Source organism: Cyclopterus lumpus, chromosome 3 (genome assembly GCF_009769545.1).
Source record: "Cyclopterus lumpus isolate fCycLum1 chromosome 3, fCycLum1.pri, whole genome shotgun sequence".
Lineage (NCBI taxonomy): Eukaryota > Metazoa > Chordata > Actinopteri > Perciformes > Cyclopteridae > Cyclopterus > Cyclopterus lumpus.
The window spans coordinates 12296574-12322814 of NC_046968.1; the positions used below are offsets into that span (position 1 = coordinate 12296574).

The 26241-nt window shown below is 39.8% G+C and overlaps 2 protein-coding genes across 5 annotated transcripts in view; one reads left to right on the forward strand and one right to left on the reverse strand.

Annotated features, from left to right (window-relative positions):
* Positions 1 to 2921: 2921 nt before the first annotated feature.
* On the reverse strand, positions 2922 to 24023 carry ano5b (anoctamin 5b). 4 transcript variants are annotated; one of them, XM_034559767.1, is made up of 22 exons: positions 23907 to 24023; positions 23670 to 23781; positions 18727 to 18771; positions 14497 to 14561; positions 13028 to 13135; positions 11292 to 11360; positions 10826 to 11110; positions 10439 to 10558; positions 9638 to 9753; positions 9406 to 9540; positions 8575 to 8680; positions 8326 to 8386; positions 7545 to 7696; positions 7361 to 7435; positions 7008 to 7233; positions 6476 to 6654; positions 6162 to 6259; positions 5358 to 5488; positions 4972 to 5177; positions 4616 to 4803; positions 4089 to 4194; positions 2922 to 3991 (listed from the first exon to the last, which is right to left on the reverse strand). In XM_034559767.1, exons 2-22 carry the CDS (start codon positions 23743 to 23745, stop codon positions 3767 to 3769), a joined length of 2772 nt encoding a protein of 923 aa, XP_034415658.1. In that variant the 5' UTR covers positions 23746 to 23781; positions 23907 to 24023; the 3' UTR covers positions 2922 to 3766. The 4 variants fall into 4 exon arrangements, with proteins under 4 accessions (XP_034415658.1, XP_034415667.1, XP_034415678.1 ...); XM_034559776.1 differs by having other exon boundaries at positions 23670 to 23778; positions 23907 to 24014; XM_034559787.1 differs by lacking the exon at positions 18727 to 18771.
* A 1791-nt stretch (positions 24024 to 25814) lies between these two features.
* The window catches only part of igdcc3 (immunoglobulin superfamily, DCC subclass, member 3), a 51629-nt gene continuing 51202 nt past the window's right edge, over positions 25815 to 26241 (forward strand). The window contains exon 1 of the mRNA XM_034526237.1: positions 25815 to 26126. Within this exon, the coding sequence (XP_034382128.1) occupies positions 26060 to 26126 (67 nt within the window). The 5' untranslated portion in view covers positions 25815 to 26059. The remainder of the gene's footprint in view (positions 26127 to 26241) is intronic.

Consider the following 26241-nt stretch of genomic DNA (forward strand, 5'->3'; position numbering starts at 1 on the left):
ATCCAGTTTCTATGTATCGGCCTATATTTCCTCACTATTTTTTTCTTTACTGCTTAATCGTCATGTTACAGCGCAGGATGGCGGACTGCAGCGGCTACAAGGAAAACAACAAACGAAGTTGTGATGAATCTGAGTCCGGGGAGGTGACTATCCAAAACGACGAGTCTAATTTTCACGATGAAAGTGCCAAAGCGAATAGAGAGGAGGAATCAAACGACCTGTGCGCCTCCATCCGCCACCACACCCCCTCCTGCCTGGCGTACAGTAGCCGCGCTGCCAACTGCCATCGCGGCGGAGCACGAAAATGAGTGAAATTGTTAGCCAGCGTCGTTGATCTGCTTTGGATTTGTCCAGAATAAAAATAAGAGAGAAAGAGAGAGAGAGAGAGAGAATGAATGAACGGAAAAATAAAAGAGCTCAAAGTTTAGAAAGCAGAAGTGGGTGTTTGGAGTAGCTTCAATAAATCAAAGAGGGAGTGAGGCTGGATGGTGTCTCCTGTGGTGCGCGCAGGTTCATCTGACGTCGTGTTCAGCACCGAGGTCAGCGACAGCAGCTCCGCGTCCAACATCTGGCCATCTGGTTGCTGAGCAGACGTTAAGGCCAGAATCAAGAAATAACAGGCTAATGCTTATTTATATATATATATATATATATATATATATATATATATATATATATGAGTCTGTTTATATCAGTCATTTCGTAAAACAACGGAGGGAAAGAGGAGGAAATGTTTCCATAGTTCAATATTTCGCTCCATGTCGCAGCCTAAATTATATGACAATTACAGTAAAAAGCTACCATTTTAGATATTTGGATTATATATCGTTATTTTGCGTTTTTATGGAAAAAACACACACAAAAAACAAGGACACCCCATTTATGAAAGCTGCAGCTTTCCCGAGGGCGGTGCTATGGAAACCAAATGAGCAGGAGTGGATTCCCCCCCCCCCCCCCCCAACATGCTCCTCTGCTCAACGTAGGAAACCATCAATAATTCATCCCTCCGACAACCACATCTTCCCACCGAAGCATGCACACAATTTTGGAAGCATTTATATATACAGTACATATATATATATATATATATATATATATATATATATATATAAATGTAATGAGATTTCAAGGTTATGTCATCTGATAGTTATCTCTCTGCAGACCAAATTACTAATGCACAATAATGCTAATAATTAATATAGTAATGATTATATTCATACAAATAACAATATAACTTATAACAATAAAAATAATAATACAAAAAATACTTCTAAGATATTACATGTGCGATTAGAGGAAAAAAGAGAAAAGAGAAAAGCGATTCTTCCTTCTTGTCATTTGTTGGTATTGGACACCATCTGGTGGTCACACGCGGCACTGCTGCCTATTATGTGGGTTGCTCAATCTATAATCTATATTATTATTTGTTTTTCATAAAGTCACTATCTGTGTGTTTGGTTATTGTTGCTTCTCTGGGATGTTTGAGCTTCACTGTGCAGAATGGCGTGTGTAAAGCAGAGTTTGACTGGAAGGATGATTTCATGTCCAACTGCTGAAGGGAGGAAGTGTGTGTGTGCTCACTTTAAATATAAATTTAACACTGTAATAATGAGATGATTTCACAACTTATTTGGAATTCAATCATGGTGCAAGATGCAATTTACACAAGTGTGGTTTTGGAAATACCAAGAGTGGACCTTTCAGTGGCTATGGAGACACCTGGTGTCCAGTAGTGAAATTAACAATATTTAGTCTGAATTTGTCACTGATATAATGATGGATTTTTGTTTGGAAAAAACCTGATGAGACACTCGCTATGAATCGAAATATTGTGTTTTTACACATCTTAAAACAATTGGGGGAAGCTCCACAATATAAACCTTTTCTCTTGACCTCGCCGGTCACAACAGTCATATTGAATTTTGTATCTGCTTTTATGTTCTGTGCACACACAAAAAACTTTCACACTATAACTTGTTATTTCTTTATTTTATCTGCATTTATGTACAAACGTCTACACTTAGAATATAACTGACAACAATATTTACAGCAATGCATGCAATAAAAAAACGCTACTTTGCAATGACTAGCAGCAGCAACATGTTTTCTGAAACATGTTTTGAATTCAGATAGGAAACTTTGTCGTTACAAAATCATACAAAAACAGATAAACACAGAGGTTTAAGGCATTTGTTTGTTGAGAAATACATGATGCATGCTGCAGGAAGATGCTCTACACCAGCTGGAATCTGCATACTTTATCAACATGTGACGCTCAGCGAACATTAGCAGCTGTCTAATGATGAGATGGCTTAGTTTTTGACTGTGAAATATAATTTGCTGATATCTAAAATCACAACTGCATCATTTAAATTAAAAAATACTTTTTTTATATAAACACAGAAAAACCTAAACACATGTTAAGCTAAAGATGATACAAAGTGATCCTGTATCTCATAAATGGCTTTAAAGAAGACAGATCTACTGTAAAGAAATATAACCTTTTTATTTTTTTACCACGCTGGTCCCTTGACAAAGTAGCAATTTATTGAATGAAATGTAATTGAAGAATTGTCCAAACTAACGCTGCTCGATGGTCGTTATGATGCAATGAAAAGTATTAAATAAGAAATCAGGTGTTGCAAATATTGATGAGTAACCCTAAATACAAAAGCTTCAGGCGACAGAGCAGAAGCAGATCAATTAGCTAATTGTATGGCAACCATTTAAATAGATGATATATTATTTATATTTACAGGACCTCTTGGTAACCATAGAGTATGAACCAGTCACTAAAAGTCCCTCACAGAAATCCTCACTCACATGTCTCCCAACCGGGAGTTCTTCTTCTTTTATCTCTTAAACGACGGTTATAATTGTTTATGCCTAACGGTATGTAGAGAGACCAATAATGGGAAATCTGAAAACAGAAATATAGGCCGTTTATTATCCATGTGTAACACAAGGAGGAGTAAAGTCGATACACGATCAAACTCAAATCACGCACATAAACTGATTGTATTCAAACAGAAAATCTGTCGTCTTTTCTCCCGGTAGAAATCTTATCTTCTAATTGTTCGTGCAGCAAGTTGGAAATACATTTGAAAGGTGAGATGCACGAGCTTGCAACTGCTGTGTCACCATGTTACTAACACAGGTTGATACTCACACTTCTCATTGTTACGGTATCTCTGCAGTATCATTGGTTTTTAAATGCAGACTTTAAGAGACATTCCCTAAAAATTCCCAGCTATAGATTAGTGGAACTCAACATTATGTAGCTAAAGCATATGATATAAGATATCCTTAAAATGATATGAATTCTTTTACCACAAACATTTTTAAAACTGACACATATTTTCTTTTCTTAAACCGTTGAGTCCTTCATCTTGTATTCTAGAAGAATCACATGCAGAACATTTAATTTATGATATCATAGCCAACCCTTGAAAGGGTAATTACACCTAATGTCACATGTTCAACACCACACACTTTAACTCTATGGACACACACAGAGAACACATTACATGGGGAATGATAATGGCTGAACTTTCAATCTTTTTGCTCTTTGCTGTTATTTTCCCACCATCTTTTTATGGCACAGGAATGTTTTATCCACTCAAAAAGCAGATTTTAAGCAAAGTGAAATGTTGCATCCTAATATAGGAGTCCATTCAGCAATACAAGATAATAGCGTTATTTAGCCCAAAGACAGAAGCCCTTGTACGCGGACGCTCTCCGTCCGTTCGTGGCTTGAAGCTCAAAGCTACAGGCACTCAGACAACACTTCATGCTTGTCTGTCATCAACGACATTTCTGACTGCGGCTCTGTGATGAAACTGGCACTCAGCTGGAGTTTGAGCCTCTCCACCTCGTAGTTATGCAGGTACTCTTGAATCAAGTAGCGTTCTCGTTTAAACCGAGCCTTCACATCTGAAGGGATGTCGGGGATCATCCACGCCACGAAGAACTTCACCACAAACACAACGTGCTGCAGAGGAAGAATAATCACATGGTCAAGATATAACACTTTCATTCTGAGCATGTATTCTTTGAGCAAGGAGTGGGAAGAAGCGGTGATGTCTTACCTCCATGATGATAATGAAGGCCATTTTGGCTGCCAGGATGTGCCAGAACTGCATGGTGTGAGTGTACTCCTTCCGGTGGCCTGGAGGGTAGCGGTAGTCACGGTATCTGGACAAAACGACGTCATACAGTCAGTAATGTTTAATCAATGTAATCATGAAAGAAAATGTGCTGATACCAGCACACATTAGTTGATGCGATAGAAACTTTCCAAATAGCGTATACAAAATAAATACATCTTCTTGAATTACGTATGTAATGTACACACCACTGACATATCATACATAACCCTATACAGTTGATATGTATGGCTAACTATTTTTTCTCAACTGACTCCTGAGGCAAATATCTGGCTCTTTAGCCGCTAAATGCTCCACTATATACTTGGTTTGTGCATCGTAGTGTACAGAGGGTTCATCAGACCCTCTGCAAACAGCTGCCTGTTGCGGCTAGAAGAAACACTATTAGATTTGAACATAAAAATGAGTGATTAGTGCAATTTTAAAACTCTTCAGAAAAGCTTTAATACCTGCAGGTAGCGGTGGAGTTCTCAAACCAGTCGTCTCGTTCCTCGGGCATATTGTACACAGGTATCTGGGAGATGTTGTATATCGACAGGCTGTTGTTAACGTATCCCCTCATGCCAGCATTTTCATTGTAGGCATACAGGAAGACCATACGGGGGATCATGTCGGAGGTGAACGCTATTATGAAAGCCTGAGACAGAAGAAAGCACAAAAGGCATTCAATGAAATGTTTGAGTCTGCTGTGAAATTGCTGAAAATAAATGTTATTTTGAGACACAGTGTCATTCTGTTAAATGTTTAAAATCCATGAAAAGAAAGACAAATAAACATATTCCTGCGCTACACACGTAACACTCACGTTGGTCACAACAGACAAAATGGCCACTGCATTGAGGATTTCCTGCCACGCTCCGATGTTTCGGGCCTTGGACGCTACTGGTCTCCTGAACTGGGTGGTGAACTTCCAGGCGTCCACCCTGATCTCCAGGATGTTGTTGAACAGAGCCAGTAGTGGAGCCAGAGGGAAGGAGGCCACAAACAATGTGATGAAACCAAACTGGACCACTGAAAAGACAGGGAGAGCAGGCAGAGAGTTAGTGGTCGTTAGTGGGAGCGGAAAGCAAAGAGTGGAATACTGGGGTAGAAAACAAGACAGCCTCCATATATATATATACAGCAATGTATCTGGCTCTCCTGCCCAGATATGATCTCTGTATTGTAAACAAGGCAAGTGAAGCATCTCACCCATCTCCAGGTACTCATAAAACAATCCCAGCTGGCTGAAGTTCTGCAGGACGTGGTCCTGCTCCCAACGGCTGTTATGGTTCTCAGGGTGGTGCCGTCCCTTTCTGCTACTCCACCAGTTACGCATCAACCTGTCAAGACGAAGTAACAGATGTCAGACGGCTGCGATCTGACGTCGAGATTTTCATAAAGTAATTTACTGAGACCTTCCTCGATCACCATAGTGACGACACTATGTACAGCTGCAGTCCTATAGTCTGGAATAAAGTTTAAAAAAGTGTTTCCAAGTTATTTAAAGGTATGCGTAAAAGTTTGCAAAGACAATACACAAACCAACATATTTTAAATTGCCATTCATGTACCTGATATATTGTAATGTGTTGCTTTTGACTACAGTACTGACTGTTTTACACTCTGGACTGAGTTTGGCTGACAATGTCTTCTACTTCTAAACTTTGAACCTTTTTTCTATCAATAGTTTAACGTAAATCTGATTCTTGATAAATATTGCGTTTGTGGCTGGTGAAGCCAAACTTTCATTGCGTGACCGTCAAGAGGTAAATGCTATCAACTGAGTCCTCTCCATTTTGAAGAGGCTGTGAGCATCTGAAGCAAGCTGCAGAGCAGGAAATGGGATGTATTGAGGGTACATCTACTTGTTGATAACTTGTGCACCCAACATATTAATCTGTTAAAAACAATTACTAAAATGTACAAGGCAAATTGCAATTGAAAACCTTAATTGGACATTATTCTTGTTATGGTGGCTAATTGAGATGAATAAGTAAGAGTGTGTGGACTCACGGCAGCAGAGCTTCCTGAATGTTGCCCCAGAGTTGTTTTCCTGACATCACAATCACCAGCTGTGTGGTCAGCTCAATCAGGCAGCCTCCAGGGTCACACTACGACGGCAAGACGTGTTTAGTTTATATAACTAAAAATAATACTTTCATTTGATGCACTCCCTGTTGGCAGCACCAGTTTATGAAGCTGTCCTCACTGGTAGAAAAACGTTGCAAAATGTTACGGTATGAACCTTCCCCTCTTCTATAGGGATGTTTACTTAAAATAAATACATGACTTCAATCATTATTGTATAAAAGGGAAAGAAAACGCACCTCCTCATTCCTCAGTTTGCTCCTTTTGCCAAACATATATGTGTAGTCGCCAGGAAAACCAACAAATTTCCCCTTGAAGAAGGCCACGTAGAAGCACGATGAGTAGTAGTTGACAAACTGGAAGAGGAACATCTTCATGGTCAGCCTGTTCTCATACTCAAGGTGGGTCTTTGGGATTTCTGCAGGAAGCAAACACCAGATAGTAATTCAGTGTCAAATGTTTTTAGCGTCAAAGATGACTCTATTGTGCCATTTGTGTTTATTAGTATTCTCTTCATTTAAAAAGGGACCATGTACAGTTCAAACATAAATGTCACCATTTGATGCACTGTACCAGATTATCGCTTCAGCTAAATTGCATCTGTAGTCCCGTGAGAGGTCATAACAAACATAACACAATAGCAACAACTATTTTTAAAAGTGCTGATAGAGCTGCAGCTCTTCACCACGTCAAGAAAAAAGGTGTTCCACTGATTTGTGGCTTTCACAAAAAAGGATATCAGATACCAAATATCAGATGACATCTCTTTACCCATATCAGTGATCCACACGGCCACCCTCTCATAGAAGAAGTTGAGGATCATGATGATGACAAAGTTGATGCAGGAGGCGGTGACGGACGTCGCTAGCTGTGGAGTGATGAATCTGCCCACCACCTGGATCTTCCTCATGGGGTCTTTAATGATACTTGCAAAGGCCGCATGCACAGCCAGCCTGTATGCTATGACCCCAATGATGCAGGCCACGATCAGAGAGATCTGTGGGAGCACACACACGTAAAGCTGAGCGTGTGACTACGCTGGGGAAAATACTCACTATGTATTGTTGTAAATAGCACACATGTGCTTAAGCAAACACACAGGAATGAGATACATATTCAGTTACCCAGAATATAACAGTGGCAGCCGAGAGGCAGAAGCGAGCACACTTGCTGGTGACAGGGAGATATGGCTCCATTTCCTGAAACATTGTTGTCATTTATTCTTTATGACGTATAGCGACGTCGCAATTTTTTGCAAACCACAGAGCACATAATAATTAGTGTGTTCATTTTCATGTTTCGAAGCACCTGAGTGATCTTGTTGAGTCTCTTGTTAGTGCATCGAATCTCAAATTCGGGCCGGATTTGAAGCTGCTGCTGTTCCTCCTCAAAGTCCACCAAGTCCCACTCGTACTCCAGCCGGGCTTGACGCCGCTTCCAGATCTCCAAAAACAGAGTTACTGCCGAGTAGATTTGAAGAAAGGAAGCAAAAAGTTGTAAAATCATGTACAAAAATGTTGTTGTACAGTGAGAAGTCTGATGCTGTGCTGGTGTGTCCATCCATGTTGTATCACCTGAATAATGTTACACTGGCTGAAAACAGACAATGCCTGTGTTGGGTTTTAGGAGTGTAATGTGTTTCAGCTGTGCTACAACACTTCTTGGCTTGCTGCTCATGAGCCCAGTTTTTTTTATTGCCACCATCGGTCTTCATTGTGCTGGACGAGCTTTCTGACTGCTTCTTTGATACCAACATAACTGTGCTGGCATTTTGTTTTGGGCCCAAGCAGTACAGATGAAGGTTGACGCTTCAGTGTGAAAAGGCTTTAATTGTGAAAATCTGTCACGCAGGAGGGGGAGTAAACTGGGCCTCCAACACAGGTTCAATTCAATTCAATTCAGTTTATTTTGTATAGCCCAATATCACCAATTACAAATTTGCCTCAGAGGGCTTTACAATCTGTACACATATGACATCCCTGTCCCAGGACCTCACATCGGATCAGGAAAAACTCCCCAAAAATAACCTTTCACAGGGAAAAGAAAAGCTAAGTTAAACGCAGTAAGAGCAGCATTGATTGACACTTACCCCAAATCCCCATAAATATGGCAAAGAAAACCGTTCCCTCGTTGTCAAACAGATGGGATTGCTGGAAGAGAGATTATGGAAAAATGAGTTCCTCAGAAACATGCTGGGCACGAACATGGTGACATACTGCTGACTTTTAACTGCCGATACTTAAGTTTCACACACTTGTGTAGTAAAATTATACTATGTAGTATGTGCTTTTAGGTTTTACAATGGTGTCTAATGAACATATGAAGCGTGATGTTTTACCCAGGATGAGAGACACGTAGAGTTGAGCTTCCAGAAAGGACACTTTTTATCACAAAGCGGACACATCACAATACTTCCGCCAATATCAGCGTCACATATTTCTTTGCTAAAAGGAGAAAACAAAGAGAACAATTTACAAAGCGGGTGTCAAATTCTGATCAGGCCATCATAGATCCCTCTGTCCACATACTTTTTGTGTATACTTTGAGGCTGCTTTTCCAAGTTGGTGCTGGACACTTTAGTTCCAATAAATCTTAATGCAACAGCACAGTGTACCCAAAATGACCATTTGTATATCGAATACTCGCCCCGTGATGCCTTTTATTCTTAAGGAAAACATTGTTTTTCCCGCATGCCCTAATGAGGACAAGATAATTAAAAAACTGAGAAATAAGTACAAGACATCCGTGTTTAACAACAGCAAAACTATATCAAAACACACGTTAATCCACGTCATATTTATCCAGTTGTATGCTCAGTACTTCCCAAACACATGCATCTCTGCTAAAACCTTTCTATCTAAAACACTGCATGTGTTTGGGATCTAGTGAGCGTACGACTGGATAAATGAGACTTATACTGCACAAGTCTTGATATACTTTTGATGGAGTTCAATGTGCATTTATTTAAATGTATCACGGATTGTCTGTTTTTTGATTCTTCAATCGTCAAACAAAGTTTTCTTCCAGATTCAAGGTAACACAAGAGGTCCATAAAGATAAAGATGAAGGTTCGTTAAATGGTCAACATTGACATATGGGTGTATTTGGATGCCCATATATTTTGGGCCATTTGGTTATCAGCTCCCCGACGCCCTTTGGTGCTACTCACCTTGACATGTTGTCCTCATAACTGAGCAATCCATAGATGAAACATATAAGGCCCATGACGGCTGCAAAGAACAGCATCTCAGTGTAGAAGCCCAGCCAGGCAAAGTAGATCCCGATCTTCTCCCCATAGTACTTCCTACAACCAAAAACAGCACGTTTAACGACCTAATTTAGAGAAAGTTTTCACTAAACACGCTTCAGTAATCTTTATTCCTCTTTGACAGCTTGTTTACCTGATGAGGTTGAGAGGCTGTTCTTTGTAAAAGCAGAGAAACCTGGCCCAGTGCTTGTACAAGTTGTAGCGCTCACTCTCGCACTCAGCGTTTCTGGCCCTTTTCCAGTATCGACACTGAAAGGAAAAGAAAACGCGACACAGGGCTGTTGAGCAAAAGATCTGTTGGGAAATTAAAGAAAAAAAGTTCTCTGCAAAAAGGGAATGAGCGTGTTTCTGATAATGTTGTATTATTATTTGTATTCCTTCATCCCATTTTCCTTGACGTGAAAAAGAAGGAATCCCTTTATATATATATATCATAATATGCTGAGACCATGCTCATTTGAATAATACTGCTCTGGAACTGGGAAATAGACAAAGAATACCTGACACTAATACTTGAAATAAAAGTCCTGCATTCAATGTTTTGCAAACCAATTTACTACTACCACATTAAAAAAAAAAAAGTACTAGTGGTACTAGTAATAAAAGTAGCATTACTCCTTCTACAGAACCACTCCTGTCTGTGTGTTTATTTATCATGTGTTAAATATAGGGGGCAATTTTATGTTGTTTGTGGTGCAGGAAGCTTTACTTCTAACTACTTAATATGGAATTGGGTTACTTATACTTATATGCATCACATCATACATCTTGCATGTTGAGTCTTAACCTAGATTAATATCGTAGCTGGTCACATTTTTCTCCCAGTGTAATGAAGTAGAAGTAAAACAGCTCATGAAATGGAAGACGCTGAAGAAGATGACCATCGATATGTTTGACCTCGACATGTTTATGTCTCGTCTTCCACGGGTCTTACGTCATGTAGTGGAAAGGCTGCTGTATACGTCCCATTGCTGAGCAGTCGCTTGATTCCCGTCTTGTCTCTCTCTTTCTGACCCTCTTTGTAGTACGGGCAACGGGCCAGTATGTAGAACACCTTACAACAAGGACAGGATTCACCAAGAGATTAAAGGATTTGGATTTTTAGGAACTTCTTAGCTAAATGCATTTAGCATTTTGCTCCATCGTTGCGCAAGCCTGTACCAACACTGTGCGGTAACTGCTAAAACAATTGTCCAAGGGTCGGCCTGTACAGAAGAACTGTGAGCGTTATACTGATTTATCATTCATAAATACTAAAATATCAGACGCAGGAGATATTTACAAAAAAAGTGTTTTCTGATTTTAGAAGAGAAATACTCACAATTCTGTTTCTTGTGGAAGGCGGGAAGAAAGTGTCTTTGTCAGTGATCAGGAAGAAGTCGGTCTTGCTCTTCTCGAAGGGGTAAGTGAAGTAGTCAGGCTGGGGACGCATAATGTGCTCAGGCAAGCGGAAAGGATGAGAGAGCCACTCCAGTGGGACATCCTGGCTGTGGGGGACATCACTGGTTTTGAAGGGAACTTTGATCTTTAAGACGTCAGCATAGGTGGCCAGTACGTTCCACGGAGCATGAATCTTTAAGAAATATGTCTTTTGGTCTTTGGAGTCCTGATACAAGGAGAGAGGGAGGAGAGGAACACATACTAATGATTAGATACATCATTTACGTTGAGTACTTGGATGGCAGTATAATATGAGCAATCCCTTTAAGACTTTTCCTGGAGAATGTGGTGCGCCTCAGCCAACTATCCACTAGGTGGTGCAAGTATTCTGTGGTTGAATTTCTTACCGATTTGTCCTCAGTCTCCAGCTCCAGTCCTTCCTTCTCAAGGTTGGCCTCAAACTCCCTCCTTCTGTCCTGTGGACAAACACACACACCGCAGGCATGATAGCCACATGCACTCTTACAGTCTTTGCATGTTGTTTTCCTTCGTATACAACATTGTCTGCAAAAGCATGCTGTTATAAAGAGACTGTTATAACTTCCAAATGGATACAGGAGACAATTTAATGGCCCTATCAATGGACACTACTGACCTAGATTAAATACAGTGAGCAGCATATGTATGTTTTAGATGTAACTCTCATTTTCAAAAAGCCTAAAACAGTGATACAATGTAAAAAAAATATATGGTGTGACGATGATAATGATAATGGAAAACCTATACCACCTTTAATACATTATGTGTTTTTGTAAAATTACACACAAACATTTACATATACATTCAATTAACATGTTTGAAGTCAACTTAAGATATACAGCAAACACAATCATTACACTGCAAATTAAAACAGAAAATATCAAATAAATAAATAACTAATCCAGCGAAATGATTAAAAGCGAGTCAACAAAGTACTCAAGGTTAGTTTGTATTCTTGAGCTTTAAAAAAGGTGAGCCTTAAAATGTGTTTTTCTTTCTTTTTAGAAGTTACATGTCGCCTGTTTAAGCTATTCCTCAGTTTTGATGTAAAAGTTACATCTTTTCATATATAAAACTAAATGGTTCGACCTCTGAGCTCTGAGCTCTGCGATCTTTGGCGCTGTGGTTGTTCTGTTCACAGCTTTCAGGTGTGAATGTGAAAACAGCCTTCCTCAAAAAGAGTGTTGCTCTTAGTGCAATCTCCCTGGATAAATAAAGGCTGAAAAGATGGTGCTGAGATTGAGGACGACCGGGAGAGAAACACCAGTAATTTAAGTATTCAGAATGCTGTTTGATGATGATGTAGCCATAACATGCTTCAAAATATGAAGATTTTGAATAGTCCGCTGCCTTACATGCATGTAGGTGGACAGCTATGCAGAGAGCAAAATACACTTCCAATAAAGGTTAAAGACAATTAGTAGCTCTTTACTGGAAGCAATTGGGAAAACAAATTCAAGCCTAGTGATTATAAATAAGAAAACAATGAGATTCCATGAATGAAAATGAATTAGTACATTGAACTGGATTCATAAACGTGTAGACAAGCAAACTGTCAAATGTCAATTCTCTGAACAAACAAGATATAACTTATGAATAAACAAGATATAACTTATGAATAAACAAGATATAACTTATGAATAAATAAGTACAATCCAGTAATTAATTGAGTAAACATAAGCACAAGTCCACACGAGTAAACAGTTGGCCAGACAGTATTTGTAGAAATAGTTACCTAAAATTAGGGATGTCCCAATCAAGTTATTTTAATCCCAATTCAAGTTCTTTAATACTGGGTATCTGCAAATACTGATACCATCATTTTATTGACCTAAATGTTGATTAAATGTGTACCCGACACATTGAAGTAACAGGTGTAGGCCCACCTTATTGTTCACAAGCTAATTGAACCAAATACTGAAGGCCACAAATGTTGTCTGTCTGTGCAAAATATATAACCTGAATCCCATTTCCTCTTAGCAGTACCATATTCCTGTTCTGGATATTTATGAGTTGTGTAACGTCAACAGCATCACAGTTAGTCACACTGTAACATGCTGAGTGGTCAACTGACGACAACTTGTCACTTTTCTGGGACACTTACCTGTTTCTTTTCTCCATCCTTGTCATCTACATAGGACAGCACAAAGTCTATCCTCCGAACTCCGTCCCTGAAGAACACGGTGTCTTTGTTCGGTTGCAGCTTGTCAGTCTGAAGGAGAAACAAACAAACTCAATGTAGCGCTCAGCTTTGACACGGAGTAGGAAGCGAAAGCTAACAGACAGGCAATACTTGAACAACAGATACTGACACAGCAAGAAGTTAAATCTGAAGAAATTAAATCTGAATCTTGAAGGCTCAGACTTTAACACTGATGTACAGTAGTTTATATATATATATATATATATATATATATATATATATATATATATATATATATATATATATATATATGTATATATATATATATATATATGGAGAAGCACATTGTGTCCCAGAAATATACATGTAATTTGGGTTATAGGCTGCTGACTCCAGGGAGCAGTGGTATTGAAAAGTATTTAAAGAGTATGTGGTTTCCTTTGCATAAAGTCCAAAGGCCACAATGAGTGCAGAAGACACACATAAAACAGGACGTTTTGCACACAGTACAATCGCAGTTTGTCGTCATACAAAAGTAGTTGTCGGTAGAGGAGAAACATGCTCTGCGTGTCCTTCATCTACTTTTGTATTTCACTCATTGTCCCACTACAAAATTTGTTTTTTTTAAACTAATAACATTATTGGTCATTCTCAGTGTCTACAATATACAGTGTGTGTCCTTATTTCTAGTGCTGTTAATATGTATTTCATAACCGTTAAACAACCTGAAAAAAGATATCACTTTAAACCTTCAGTCAAACACTTGAAAGGTCTGATTTCCGTTAACCCCGGCGTGGAGTAACCAGTGTGTTCAGTCGTTTACTGAACCCCACCCAGCTGGTTTATCAGACATCTCCCATCCACTAACAGACCTACTGCTCGTCACTGTTATTTAATCATGCCCGGACCTAATGAGAACATTGGAAACAGAAGTGTTTGATAGATTACCACTGATCCAACCATGAACCGAAGTCGTACATCACAGAAACAAATTATATGAATTATGGATTAAGATTGATAAACCATCTGCTTGTTTTGCCCTCACTGTATCACTGAAAACACAACAGACTGACTGCTGTTGGAGCAGCGACAGTTTATTTATTTCTCTCGCCGAGAAGAAAAGAGGAGCTTTTAGAGACCCAGAGGTCTCGTGACTCAGCGATGCGAGTGGGGAGTTGACAAGAGGGTCAGTCAAAGGACACAAACATAAACGTTGACACAAACAACCTCGAAAGGAAAACAACGTACACAGAGATATAACAAAGGGCACCTTCACCTGCATAACTGTTGCTGGAAAACTTGGTGAGCTTTAACGTGGAGGTTATTTGTTTATCTATGCTAAGCTAAGCTAGCCAGATTCATACCATACAGATTGTCATGTCAAACTTCTTTCTTCCTGTTGAAACACCCGTAGAGACGATGGAGCTTACCTCTGTGTGTCCAGGCAGTGCTGTTTTTTCAGATGATGAATTGACACTAGTTCCACCGTTTTCATCTGCAAAATAAAGATTACATTTTTTAAATATATATATATATATATATATATATATATATATATATATATATATATATATATATATATATGTAAAAGTTAAATAGGTAGTAGGGGCCTAAAGGTTAGCGAAATGGGCTTGTGACCAGAAGATTATTGATTCAACCCCAATCCAGCAAAAACCTTTTTATTGTTGTCAGTTTATTACATTACTTACAATAAGTGCATTCAACCATGAGTACAACTCAGAACAACAAGAATCAAGAAAGTACAATTTCTTCAATAAAGTTAAACTACAAAGTGCTATCAGTAAGAGACATTTAAGTGCTACCAAAGTGCTACTACAGCTCTACCTTCCCTATTCAAGGTATAGTCGAAAAAGATGTGCTTTTAGTTTCCGGCGGAAGGTGTAGAGACTTTCTTCTGTCCTGATGTCAATGGGGAGCTCGTTCCACCAATGAGGAGCCAGCACAGCAAATAGTCGTCACTTTGTTGAGTGGTTAGTCGTGAGGTTATTAGTTGTGTCATTCGATAATGTGTTATGATGAAAACTTGATTATTACTAAAGATACATTGAAAAGAGTCCAACGACAACTTATAGGCGTCAGTGTTATGTTTAGTGAGTTTGAATTGTCATGTCATATATTTTTCTTCTATAAAGTGATAGGTCAGGTTTTTTTTCCTTTTTCATTGTTTATGTATATCTGGGCCTTCAGTTTGAAGGTGTGCTGATGAGCCATGCCAATGTAGCATCTAAAATACTTTAGACCCAGCGACTGATGGCTGATCAAACTAAACTACATGTCACAATGTTTTTTTCTTCAAATAGAAAAAATTGACTTTTCAGTCATCCGTTGGACCTTCCTGCTTACATGTGGCTACACCCAACAACGGAAAACTATGGCTCCAAAAATAATGTCACTGTTAGTTATTTCCTCATGTGCTTGTTTGATCAGTTGATGAAAAAGGTCCACGCTAGCCTGACAAGTAGACAGTGTCGACCCTTTAGCAATGGAGAGGGTATTCTTCTCCACTGGCACACCAACATCCAGTAATGTATAGCTAAGCTAGGTTCTGTTTACATCCATGCAGCATACGTGGTATGTAGGATAATACTCAGGTTCACTCAAAACCAAACCAAACCTCCTTTTAGAGAAATGAGCCGGTTATGGCATCTCAGACAAACTCAAATTAACAAATGCAAATCCTACAGTCTCTTGGCAACATAAAGCAGAGGAGATGAGAGAGATGAGAAGGACAAAGGCAGAAACACAGACACACACACACACACATCCTCTTCCTCTCTCATACAATGACACACAACATTCCTGCCGTGCCTCTCTCTCCCTCCACACTGGCAGAGAGAATGTGCTCATGTAGCAGTGCTGTGCTCGCTGCCTGCTCCCCTGTTATTCCTGGTTGATGGGAAAGTGGCACTTCCTGTGGGGGAGGCTAGAACTTGCATGAAGACATCAGCGAGGGGGAGGGGCCAGAAGTGGGCGTTGCTGCTGTGCCAGAAGTCTTACCTCCCCTTACATGAAACACAAAGGAGCCTTCTCTGATTAAACACAATGATATTACAGGCAGCATTGTGAGCCAATGAGAGAGGGGCTGTGGTGGCTCCATGTGGAAGCTCAATGATAAGGCTGGAGAGTCATCGAAGGAATGAAGATAATCCCCGAGGAGGGCAAATGACACCGTGTGATATCTTCCAGTGGGCTCGTGGGAAGCATCGTTGACTGTGCAGCCACAGACAATATTATATTTATTCTGAGCAGCTTTCCTTCTTTCTTTTTTTTCTTTCCTTTTTTGGTCTCGCTCCAACTGTGCACAGACAGTTATCAGAGCCTGAGTTGAGCGAACAGAAGCAAGGGGCCAGCAGTGTGTCATACTCATATGGAGTACTCATATGGAGTAGGCTGCCTTTTGTAGAACTGTGCAACAGTGTCAGACTTAGATGCACAAATGAGCATAGACTGTATACTCAAATCACACAGTCATGCCTTGATGGAAAATGAGCTTGGTAACTGTGGCTTTTGAGGGCACACATGAACCAAATAACAACTCATTTAAAAGTAAAGCTCATGCACTGTTTTCTAACACACCCCAAACACCCTCAGCTGAGATATTCTTGTATCAACATGCCCACCAGCAGAATGTCAATTTAGTGAAACATATGCCAGTAGCCTCTTGTGAGCTCTAAATCAAGTGACAAAGGGAACTAGAATCCCAAATGGTCAGCTGCTGCTGAGCATGCTCACTGATATGAAAGCCATAAGCTAATGCCAAACTCAAAACAAGATGTATCTCTTTTACATTATTTTATATGGATTCCAACTCATACAATCTTGTGAATGTGGTAGACAGTGATTTTTGTTAAACTTCTGTAAAGATGGCGCACCGACATAAAAGAATGGTCAAAAAGGAGCAGGGGGCTGAGAAATGCTGTAGGTCGAGCTTCACTCTCAGTTCAGGCCTTAAATAAATCAGTGAAATAGGAGGTCACGCGCATCAATATATTAGTTTTTAGGGCTTCGTATTCTCTCCTGAAATTCACTATTCCCAAACAGAATAATGCCCAATCCTAATTCATTACAACCTGATGAAGTCTCCATTCCCGTTGACGGTGATTGCCTTTGAATAAGAAATCCGCCTCTCATGCGTAGCCCCCAGGTGAGATGCACATTTAGTGCACCGCAGTTTCATTTGACGTGGCAGCATGTGTAACTGGCAGGAGAGAGCGGCCTCCCTTCAGTGAATCCCAAAGTGAGTCATTAAAACAAATGTTATGAAAGGAAACCTGGATGTGAACCGACATACAGGGTCTAGTATTTGTCTGATGGCTGTGAGATGATATCTCAGCCACCCACACAGACACACACACACACACACACACACACACACACACACACACACAAACACACACGCACACACACACACAGGAATTTATAGTATTGAATGCACCATATGAGCATACTGTACATACTCTGGTACTATATATACATACACACACACACACACACACAAGCACAATAATAATGTATCTTATATCAAGAAACTATCAAAAACGTACAATCTAGTTCCGACACTTGGTCTGGCTGAAAGCACATGTTCAACAGCAGTGGTGGAAGATAATAAAGTAGTTTACTGAAGAACTCATAAGATAAGATAAGATAAGGTAATCATCCTGTATTAGTCCCACAGAGGGGACATTTGCAGGATTACAGCAGCATAGTGGATAGTGCAAAATAACAAACAGACATAAAACCAAAACAAGTATAATAAATACGTAATCACACAGGTTCAGTATAATAAACAAGTTAAAACAAACTGAAATATAATAAAGTAGATATATTAAGTGGTTGTTAATGTTTCACAGTAGATTGAACACATTAGATTTATATTGCATTGAATTAATACATGAATGAAGAATTGTGAGTTTGTGGTATGTGTGGTCTACTGGGAGCAGTGTTCGTTGTGCTCTAGGATGTACTTCCTTGAGTACTTTTATATACTTCTACTCCCCTACATTTTGTATATTACATATATAGTTATTATTTAATTAGAAGATAAAATATGACCCACTTACAAGATATAATGCTAATTGTATTAAATGCTAATTGAAACTACACTTTAGTACATCAATAATACAAATCAAAAAATATGGGCTGATAAAGACAGGGTCCATTATGTTGCCTAATGAGTGCTTTTACTTCAAATACTATATGATAATATTGTTTGCAAATATTTTTAAACTGGGCGATGTGGATACAACTCTCTGTAATGGTATCTGTAGCGTTATATTGTGATATAGAAATATATATAATGTTCTTTTTCTGGGAAGTCAATAACTATAAGTATATATATATAGAGAGAGAGAGAGAGAGAGAGAGTGAGAGAGAGGGAGGACAATGCTATGAACACAGGACACAGCAAACTCAGCTACCAGGAGCCAGGCTCTGCCGATGCAGTCAGAAGCTGAGATGGAGGAGGCTGAGCAGACAGACACACAGACATCTAGGTGTGATCAGCAGAAACAGAAAGATGCTCCGTTATCGAGGAAAGTTCAGCATGATGAAAAAGCGAGTGGATTAAAAGTGAAATAGCAGAAGTGATGATGAGAGGACGGACAGACAGGCATCACATAAAGCCTCCGATCTGCCCGTACCTGAGTGCAGGGTTATGCTGAATGCGGTCAACACTGCGGGACCATCTTTAAAGGACAGACAGATAGACACAGGTTAGTTTGAAACTGCAGGTCGGGAGAGGTGAATATGCACACTTGCAGAGTGCTGAGACGTTCTGATGGACAGCAGATCCATCAGACAGCCTCACAGTGTGAAACAGTGCCCAGGGCGTACTTACTCTAAGCACTGCAGACACAATAAACAACAAAAACATTTAATCTCTTGTGGCGATCAGACTGGGTCTTCCATCTTTGGCACAGCATCTGAATAAACAGTGATGATGATGACCTGTAACATAAGGTTGACTCAATAACTAAATAATAGTTTTTTCACGATGACTCAAGCTGGCTGTGTGGGTGACTCCTCTCTGAAAGAAGAGCCCCATTAACAGCTCTTGTGTAGCTCTCCCACCAGGGTGGCACTCAGCTTTCAAACAGATACTCCTCAGATCATTGTTTTGCTTTGCACTTCCTCGAGTGCAGACAAACTAACCACGACTCCACATTGTGACGACATGAACCTTTTCTAAAGGGAAGTGATTCAAACATGTTACAGATTGCCCTACGACTTCCCTCTAAGCACGAGTTGTGTTGGTGCCAGGTGGATTGCGTATGGATTCATATGAAATATTCATGTGATGCAGGTTAGTACTCTTGTCTATGGGTCACGGTCAAAGTCAACCACAGCCCTCAGAGAAGTTGAGTGCTCGTCTTGATGATTATTAATTAGGCAAATGGGCATATGAAATGCTAAACCACAAAAAGATTCAATGTCATACCAAAACATATGAGTGATAGAGTCCTGTCAGTCTAGCAAGGCGTGGTGTGTATCGCGATACAGTGAACCACAACATCCTGAGCTCAAACCGGGTCTAGGGCTGCTATGACAAGACATCCTCTATCGCTCTCTCCACATTTCCTATCGAGTCAGCTAAAAAACAAAAGGAAAGATCCATAAACTACTCCAGGCAAATGAGAATGTTGTTGTTAGATTAAGACCAAACCAACTAATGGCACATATAAACCCTGTTAATCGTAACAGTAAGGAGTGAAACATATTGACAAACTAACAAAACTATCCTCTGTTCTATTTTAGTATTGTGTGTTTGAAGTGAGAGTTGTGTCTTTGTGTTTGCATCCGACTGCAACACATATTTCCTTTCTGGATATTATCGTCCCAAAGGGGAGATTTCCTGCCAATCCCCGGAAAGTGCAACAAAACCACAAACTCATATACAAGAGGTCATGTGCAGGAATAACGTATTATCTTCATAAGACACAACATAACATGAACATATGTTATGAAGGCATATTTGTGGAAGAAAATGTCAAGGAGTATTTGTTAACACAGATGAGGACACAGACAAGTGTTCTCTTGCTTGTATGACATGCAACCTGTGGCCTGATTGTTTGGTTTTGATATGATGATAATAATAATAAATAATAATGCATCGAATTTATATATAGCGCTTTTCAAAACACACAAAGACGCTTATGATGATGATGATGATGAATGCGATGGCAACAGGGCAAATAAGAATGTGGTTTCTGCACTAGCATTTTCCTTATGATCATATTATTATTAATTATTTTCATTATTATTTATTTATGTTTAAGAAATATTGTACTAAATGACAATTATAGTTCCCACAGGCGCAGCTGTTCTATTAACAGCTCATAAAACAAACACATACTTTGGATTTCCCACATCTAAGTGTTTCAGTGCCAATGCATAGGGAGCCATGTTCTTCATTTGATTTGAATCTAAAAAAACAAAGCTTGAAAAAGATCATTTGGATCTAAAACAAAATAGCCAAAACAAGTCTACTTTAGTTTGTTGAGAGGAAATCTTGGTTGCTTTCCTTATCTTGTTTAGTACCATGCATCAAAGCGGGTAATGCAATCAAAGGCCTGTTTCCATAGAAACTCTTTGGCTCGGTTTCCCCTCTGACTGGAAAATGACTTCATCTGCCATGGCTGCAGAATGCAGAGTGAGATCAACTTAATGATCTCCTTTAAATATGAGCAATTACTATTAGGTATGAATTCCTGACTAACTGTCCCTGATAGATGACAAAAAACTGTCCATCCGCTACTGAAAAGCATCGAGTCCAATTCAAAGGATGAGCTGAATGAAGAGGACATCAAGTAAAGTACCTGTCGCGTCATTGTGCCGCGACCGTACATCATCCAGTAGTGCTCAGTAGTAGATCTATAAATCAGTGTTTGGACAGCTGTGAACGAGGTAATGCACTCCAAGCACACATGTATATATACCGAGGTGAGGACAGACTCCTTCTTCTTTCCCATGTGGCTGAAGGGCGGCCATGATGAGAACAAAGCCTTTGCAGAGCAAGAGGAGTCTATTAACCCACTCCTAACCCTTGATAAACAGGCACGTGTCTTCATTAACAACTTGCTGATTAACACAATATAGAGTGTGGGATTGATGAATGGGAAAGGTCTGATTGTGATTTTATTATATTCCCTCAACACGCGTCGATTCAATGTGAATGCCGTGGAATAAATTATCTTTATTGTTCACTTCCCTTGATGGTCCCTCGGTGACGCAGCGTTATAAATGCTACTGATTTCATCCAGCTGTTACCTAGACAGTTATCATTCAAGTGAGATACAGGTTGTTGTTTTTTCCTTAAAATATCTTTGGTAAATAACTCTAAATACTGAGTTGCATTTCATTTAGCGTTCAGAATAATAGGTTAAAGTGGTTGTTTTTTGAGCATTTTTTACAGTAACCGTTACATTCAAGGCTGATAAAAAAAACATGTCAGGAGCTTGACATTACTTGAATGATTAAAATCAATATAATCTGATCACTTTTTTAACAGTGCTGTAACTACATCTTAATGTATCAATTGCTTATAAAGTTATACGGTGCACTTTTAATAATGCTTAAATGGGCATTTGGACTTATTCTAGAATTGATCGTCCATTAAGATGAGTGATTATACAAAAACTGTTTTATTTGAGGAGTAAAAGCAAACTTTAGTCTCTCATTCTCTGAGCCGTCTTCAGTGCAACGCAGTACTGCTCTTATCACGAGAGCACCAGACTTTTCCAATCAGGGTCCAGCAGAGTCAAAAAAAAAAAAAAGTCAGTCAATAAATACCGTGCATGTATCTTGACTCCTGATATGGCTCAACGACTGGACTTCAACAGACATCGGCGCTTCAGCTACTGAGCTTTTGACTATGATGAAAGTTTACAGTTAAAGATGTCAATGAGAGGATACAACAGGTTTGAAATAGAAATGTTCGTCCCTGAGAGAAGAGAGATGGATGATGTAAACAGGGATTCAGCACATCGAATAGAGGTGTTGGCACATGGTCTCAAAGCCACTATGTATTACTGTACATAAGAAGAATCTATTCATGCATGGTTCATTTGAACTTTTAAGTGAGCCTCACATTATGAAACATTATGTTATGTCAGTCGTTAAACACAAGGAGCCTTTTCTGTTTGTCAACACCCAGTTACCTTTCCATTTAACTGTATGTGTAACATTTCAAATATTAGGGAGAACACAACCACTGTTCACAAACAGAGTGACTGACTGTGACTAGTTAGCAGGTCCGTCTTTCAATCAGGGGGTTGGTGGTTCAATACCCGCCCTAGTCGATGTGTCCTTGATCAAGACACTTAATCCTGAATTGTTCCCTGTAGCTGTGTATGAATGTAACATGATTGTAAGTCGCTTTGGATAAAAGCGTCAGCTAAAATGACATGACATGACATGAATGGTGGTATATCTTATATAAAACTCTGGGTTTTCCTCGATGTGACAGATCTGTTGCTTCAGAACAAAACCACGGCAATGTCATCTTCACAAACTGTCATGCTGTGGGATCTATGGGAGAGCTAATGCAGCACTTAACAAACCACAGCCCTCCAATACCAGAACAAATGGAGCTTCATGGAAGTACTAATCTGAACTCATGTTCTGTCCTCAGAGGTTACTGTACACCAAATAAAGGCTTATTCCATCACATTTATGAAAGTGGCTTGCTGTTTTCAAAAGAGTCAGTTAAGCCCGACTATCTCAGAATATACATACTCAGCTTGACAGCGGAAATTAGGAACATTTGATTTGTTTACTCACATGCTTCATCGCCTCTGATCATTTTGCCCGTTTGTCAACTAATTTACGATGAAAAGTCATTTAAAATGAAAGATGAAGGAATATTCCTGCAATACAAAAGTACAAAAAAACTTGACTAAATACCCCACACACAAATACCCACGTCTGTTTTCCTCCTGGCTTGTCATGGGATCGCTGTTAACTTGCTGTGAAATGCATCACATAATAAACTGTTTTATTTTAATAGTGGGTTTATCTTTCTGCTATACTTCACTGGGATTTGACAGTACGGACCTCCTGACTGAGACAACTCTAATTAATCAAAATCCTTCCCAAACACTCCCTTTTTCTGTTCATGATATCATTGTGCACAGCCCCAGTGCTCAGAACAGCAGCCAAACACACAACTTTTGGAAATATATATAGCATCTCTTCAAAAAGTAATTTAACTGAGCTGTGGCCAAAACACACCCATGCCAAGTAACACAATAGTATGCAACCGAGTGCCACTCAGATGGTAAACTGCCATGCTTTGCTACATGACACGAGGGCAGCCTATATTCTCCAAAGGGTTTACTTTAATTACACCCCCAGTTCTTTAGGATAAGGATCATCCCACCCAGGGATAATGTCGGGATGCAGATCATGCCTTCTAACACCATACAGGCCAGTGTGTTTATTTGCCACAGTATGGCGAGAGCTACTCCAGCACGAAGTAAAGCAGTCTTTTGGGCAAATATGGCATGAGATGTGACATGTGACATAAGATAGAAACCTCCTCGTGACCAGCTGTTGAAGGTTAATGAGTGCATATGAATTTAATTACCTCCATTCTGTGAATCCGTCGCGCTCTGCAGCTCGATCAAAGTTTCATCCTTCGCCTTTCCCGTTATTCGTCTCATCGCGGCCAGCGGTGTTGTTCTGAAGGCTCTCACCTCCTCAGGAAACAAGTGTGGAAAAGAGAGAGAGAATGAGCATCGATGAACACACGCGGCAATCAATGAGTCCGATTCACATTATTGGATGGATTATGAATCATAGCTAGATTATGAGCGATCCTCACAGAAACTGTACCCAGCTGGGCTCCCAGGCGCTACCCGAGAAGACCAGCCACTCATCAAGACTCATAAAGGGGAGTGGCACGGGGGTTTATCTGTCGGCAAAATGGTGTGTGTGCGTGTGCGTGTGTGCGTGTGTGTGTGAGAGAGAGAGAGAGAGAGAGAGAGAGAGAGAGAGAGAGAGGGAGAGAGAGAGCGCGACGACAGGGAGTCTTCTATAGCAGGAGGACATCTTGCGGTGATTTTCAATATTGCACACGTAAATATGTATTTCATATCATAGAGGTTAGTTACATTGTGTCGCAGGAAAGTAAACTACATATAATTTCATCTTTTTCACAAAGGAACATTTGCATCACTTAATCAAGCGATACCTTGTAGATTATAAGTGGGTTGTCAATTGTTTGTTTTTGTATCTCTCTGGCTGGTGTTTATCTTTTCCTTCACCAGTTTTTGTCTTTTTGTCTCAGCTAATAAAACAGTTAGTAAAGACAAATTACCACAAGTAAAACTGCCAAAGCAAAATTAATAGTTTATAATCCTTTTTGATGACGTATTCATATTTATATACAGACATGATGAATTATTGAAAAGTGAGAAGTAGATGAGTATTAATGAAATCACCAATGGCTTTTTACAACCTGGCAACCTAAATTGGGCCCACATTGGTGTTTTATAAGCCTAAGTGATAAAACAATTTTTTTAAGCATATATGATTTATCAACCAATACAGACATTAGTTACAAACCCCTTTAGGAATGATGGCCTTTTGAGAAAATGCACCTGGATAAAAAGGTGTAGGAAGTGTTGTGTCTCTCCTAAAGTAAATGGCAATATATAATATATACTGTATATATATATATATAGGTGCATGAGCCTTAGAGTATGTCACAGTATACAACCCCATCACAATCTGCAGCCTCAAAAGTGGATCAATTAACTTTGGTATAGCGTTATTGTGTTTGATTCCATATTATTCATCATCTAATTATATCTATTTTTAGTTTTTTACACTGACATTATTTACTATTGTCCATGTATTTCAAGCGTGTTGCTCATACCTAACCTAACCTACCTTGACCCGGGGGGCCAATATACAGTCCAAAATACGAATGTAAAGCTCATACACATAATATGTTTTCGTTAAGAGTCAAAATACATGCTTCGTCCACTTGGGGGCGATCGAGTACAGCTAAACAACCGCTGCTTTGTTGCAACTGAGTGCTCGAGGTCCCCCTTGTTTATTTATCATATCAGATTCACGTGTCGAACCATACAAAACAAAACACGTCCAATTCACCGACTTTTATTATACTGTTTGTATTGGCATGATAAAAAAAAAACTAAGCCTGCTTTTCAAAAACGGCTGCCACGTGTCACTGTGGTCAAAATGGTTTAATCACTTGTTTTATCACATATTTTGTCGACACAAGTGCAACCAATGACAGGGGAAAGGTGTGTGCGGCCATAGTCTGATCATTTATCCGGTTTATTGTTAGAAACATTGGCAGTACCCTAATATTAACCACAATGTCTGTTTTTATGGTCATCGTGAATACCACACCATTATTTATAAGTGTGATTCATTATTACTATTGTTAGTAGTATTGCAATGCCTACCCCGTGTGTAGAAATAGTAGACTACTACTAGTAGCCTACCTGTTTCATTGACAGTTTTTGCAGGTTTCTCGTGCGTTTTGGAGAAAAGCAGTCAGCTCTTTTGTTCCGAGAGCAGATTCAGCGAGTGTGTGTGTGTGTGTGTGTGAGAGAGAGAGAGAGAGAGAGAGAGAGAGAGAGAGAGAGAGAGAGAGAGAGAGAGAGAGAGAGAGAGAGAGAGAGAGAGAGAGAGAGAGAGAGAGAGAGAGAGAGAGAGAGAGAGAGAGAGAGAGAGAGAGAGAGAGAGTAGGGCTGTCTTTGGGATACAGCAGAGTGAGTGAGGAGAGAGAGAGAGCGGGATGCTGACATATTCCTGATAGATGGCTAAAATGGCGAAAGCGTGTTCGACCCCAGCGAGCCACCAAACTGTAGCTCTGTAGGTCCGAACATGTAGTAGCTGGAGCTGGATATCCCGTGTTGTTGTTGTTTTTTTTAACCGTCCGCTCTTTTCACCTGCACGCTGTCTTCTGCAAGTGCTGGGATCTTTACCATAAGTATTCAGATGGCATCCACAAGGCGCCGCCGCCTTGTTCCGTGCTTTTGGGGAATACTCCTAAATGCTTTCATCGGTAAGTGGCCCCTGTCTCATTGAGTGGAGCGTCTCGCGCTGCACGGTGTGCGGTCGCGTTGTGGAGGATAACCGCTGTTAGTGTGCTGCTCCCCGGAGCCCGACGCATGCTGCAA

What these genes read in the sequence shown, in the direction of transcription:
- ano5b (XM_034559767.1), bottom strand. Translation starts at nt 23,745, where the DNA reads ATGAGACGAATAACGGGAAAGGCGAAGGATGAAACTTTGATCGAGCTG. An exon ending in AGGATGGAGAAAAGAAACAG is followed by an intron (nt 11,361 to 13,027) that starts GTAAGTGTCCCA and finishes GTTTGTCCACAG; the next exon opens with GACAGAAGGAGGGAGTTTGA. An exon ending in ATTCAGGAAGCTCTGCTGCC is followed by an intron (nt 5,489 to 6,161) that starts GTGAGTCCACAC and finishes TCGTCTTGACAG; the next exon opens with GTTGATGCGTAACTGGTGGA.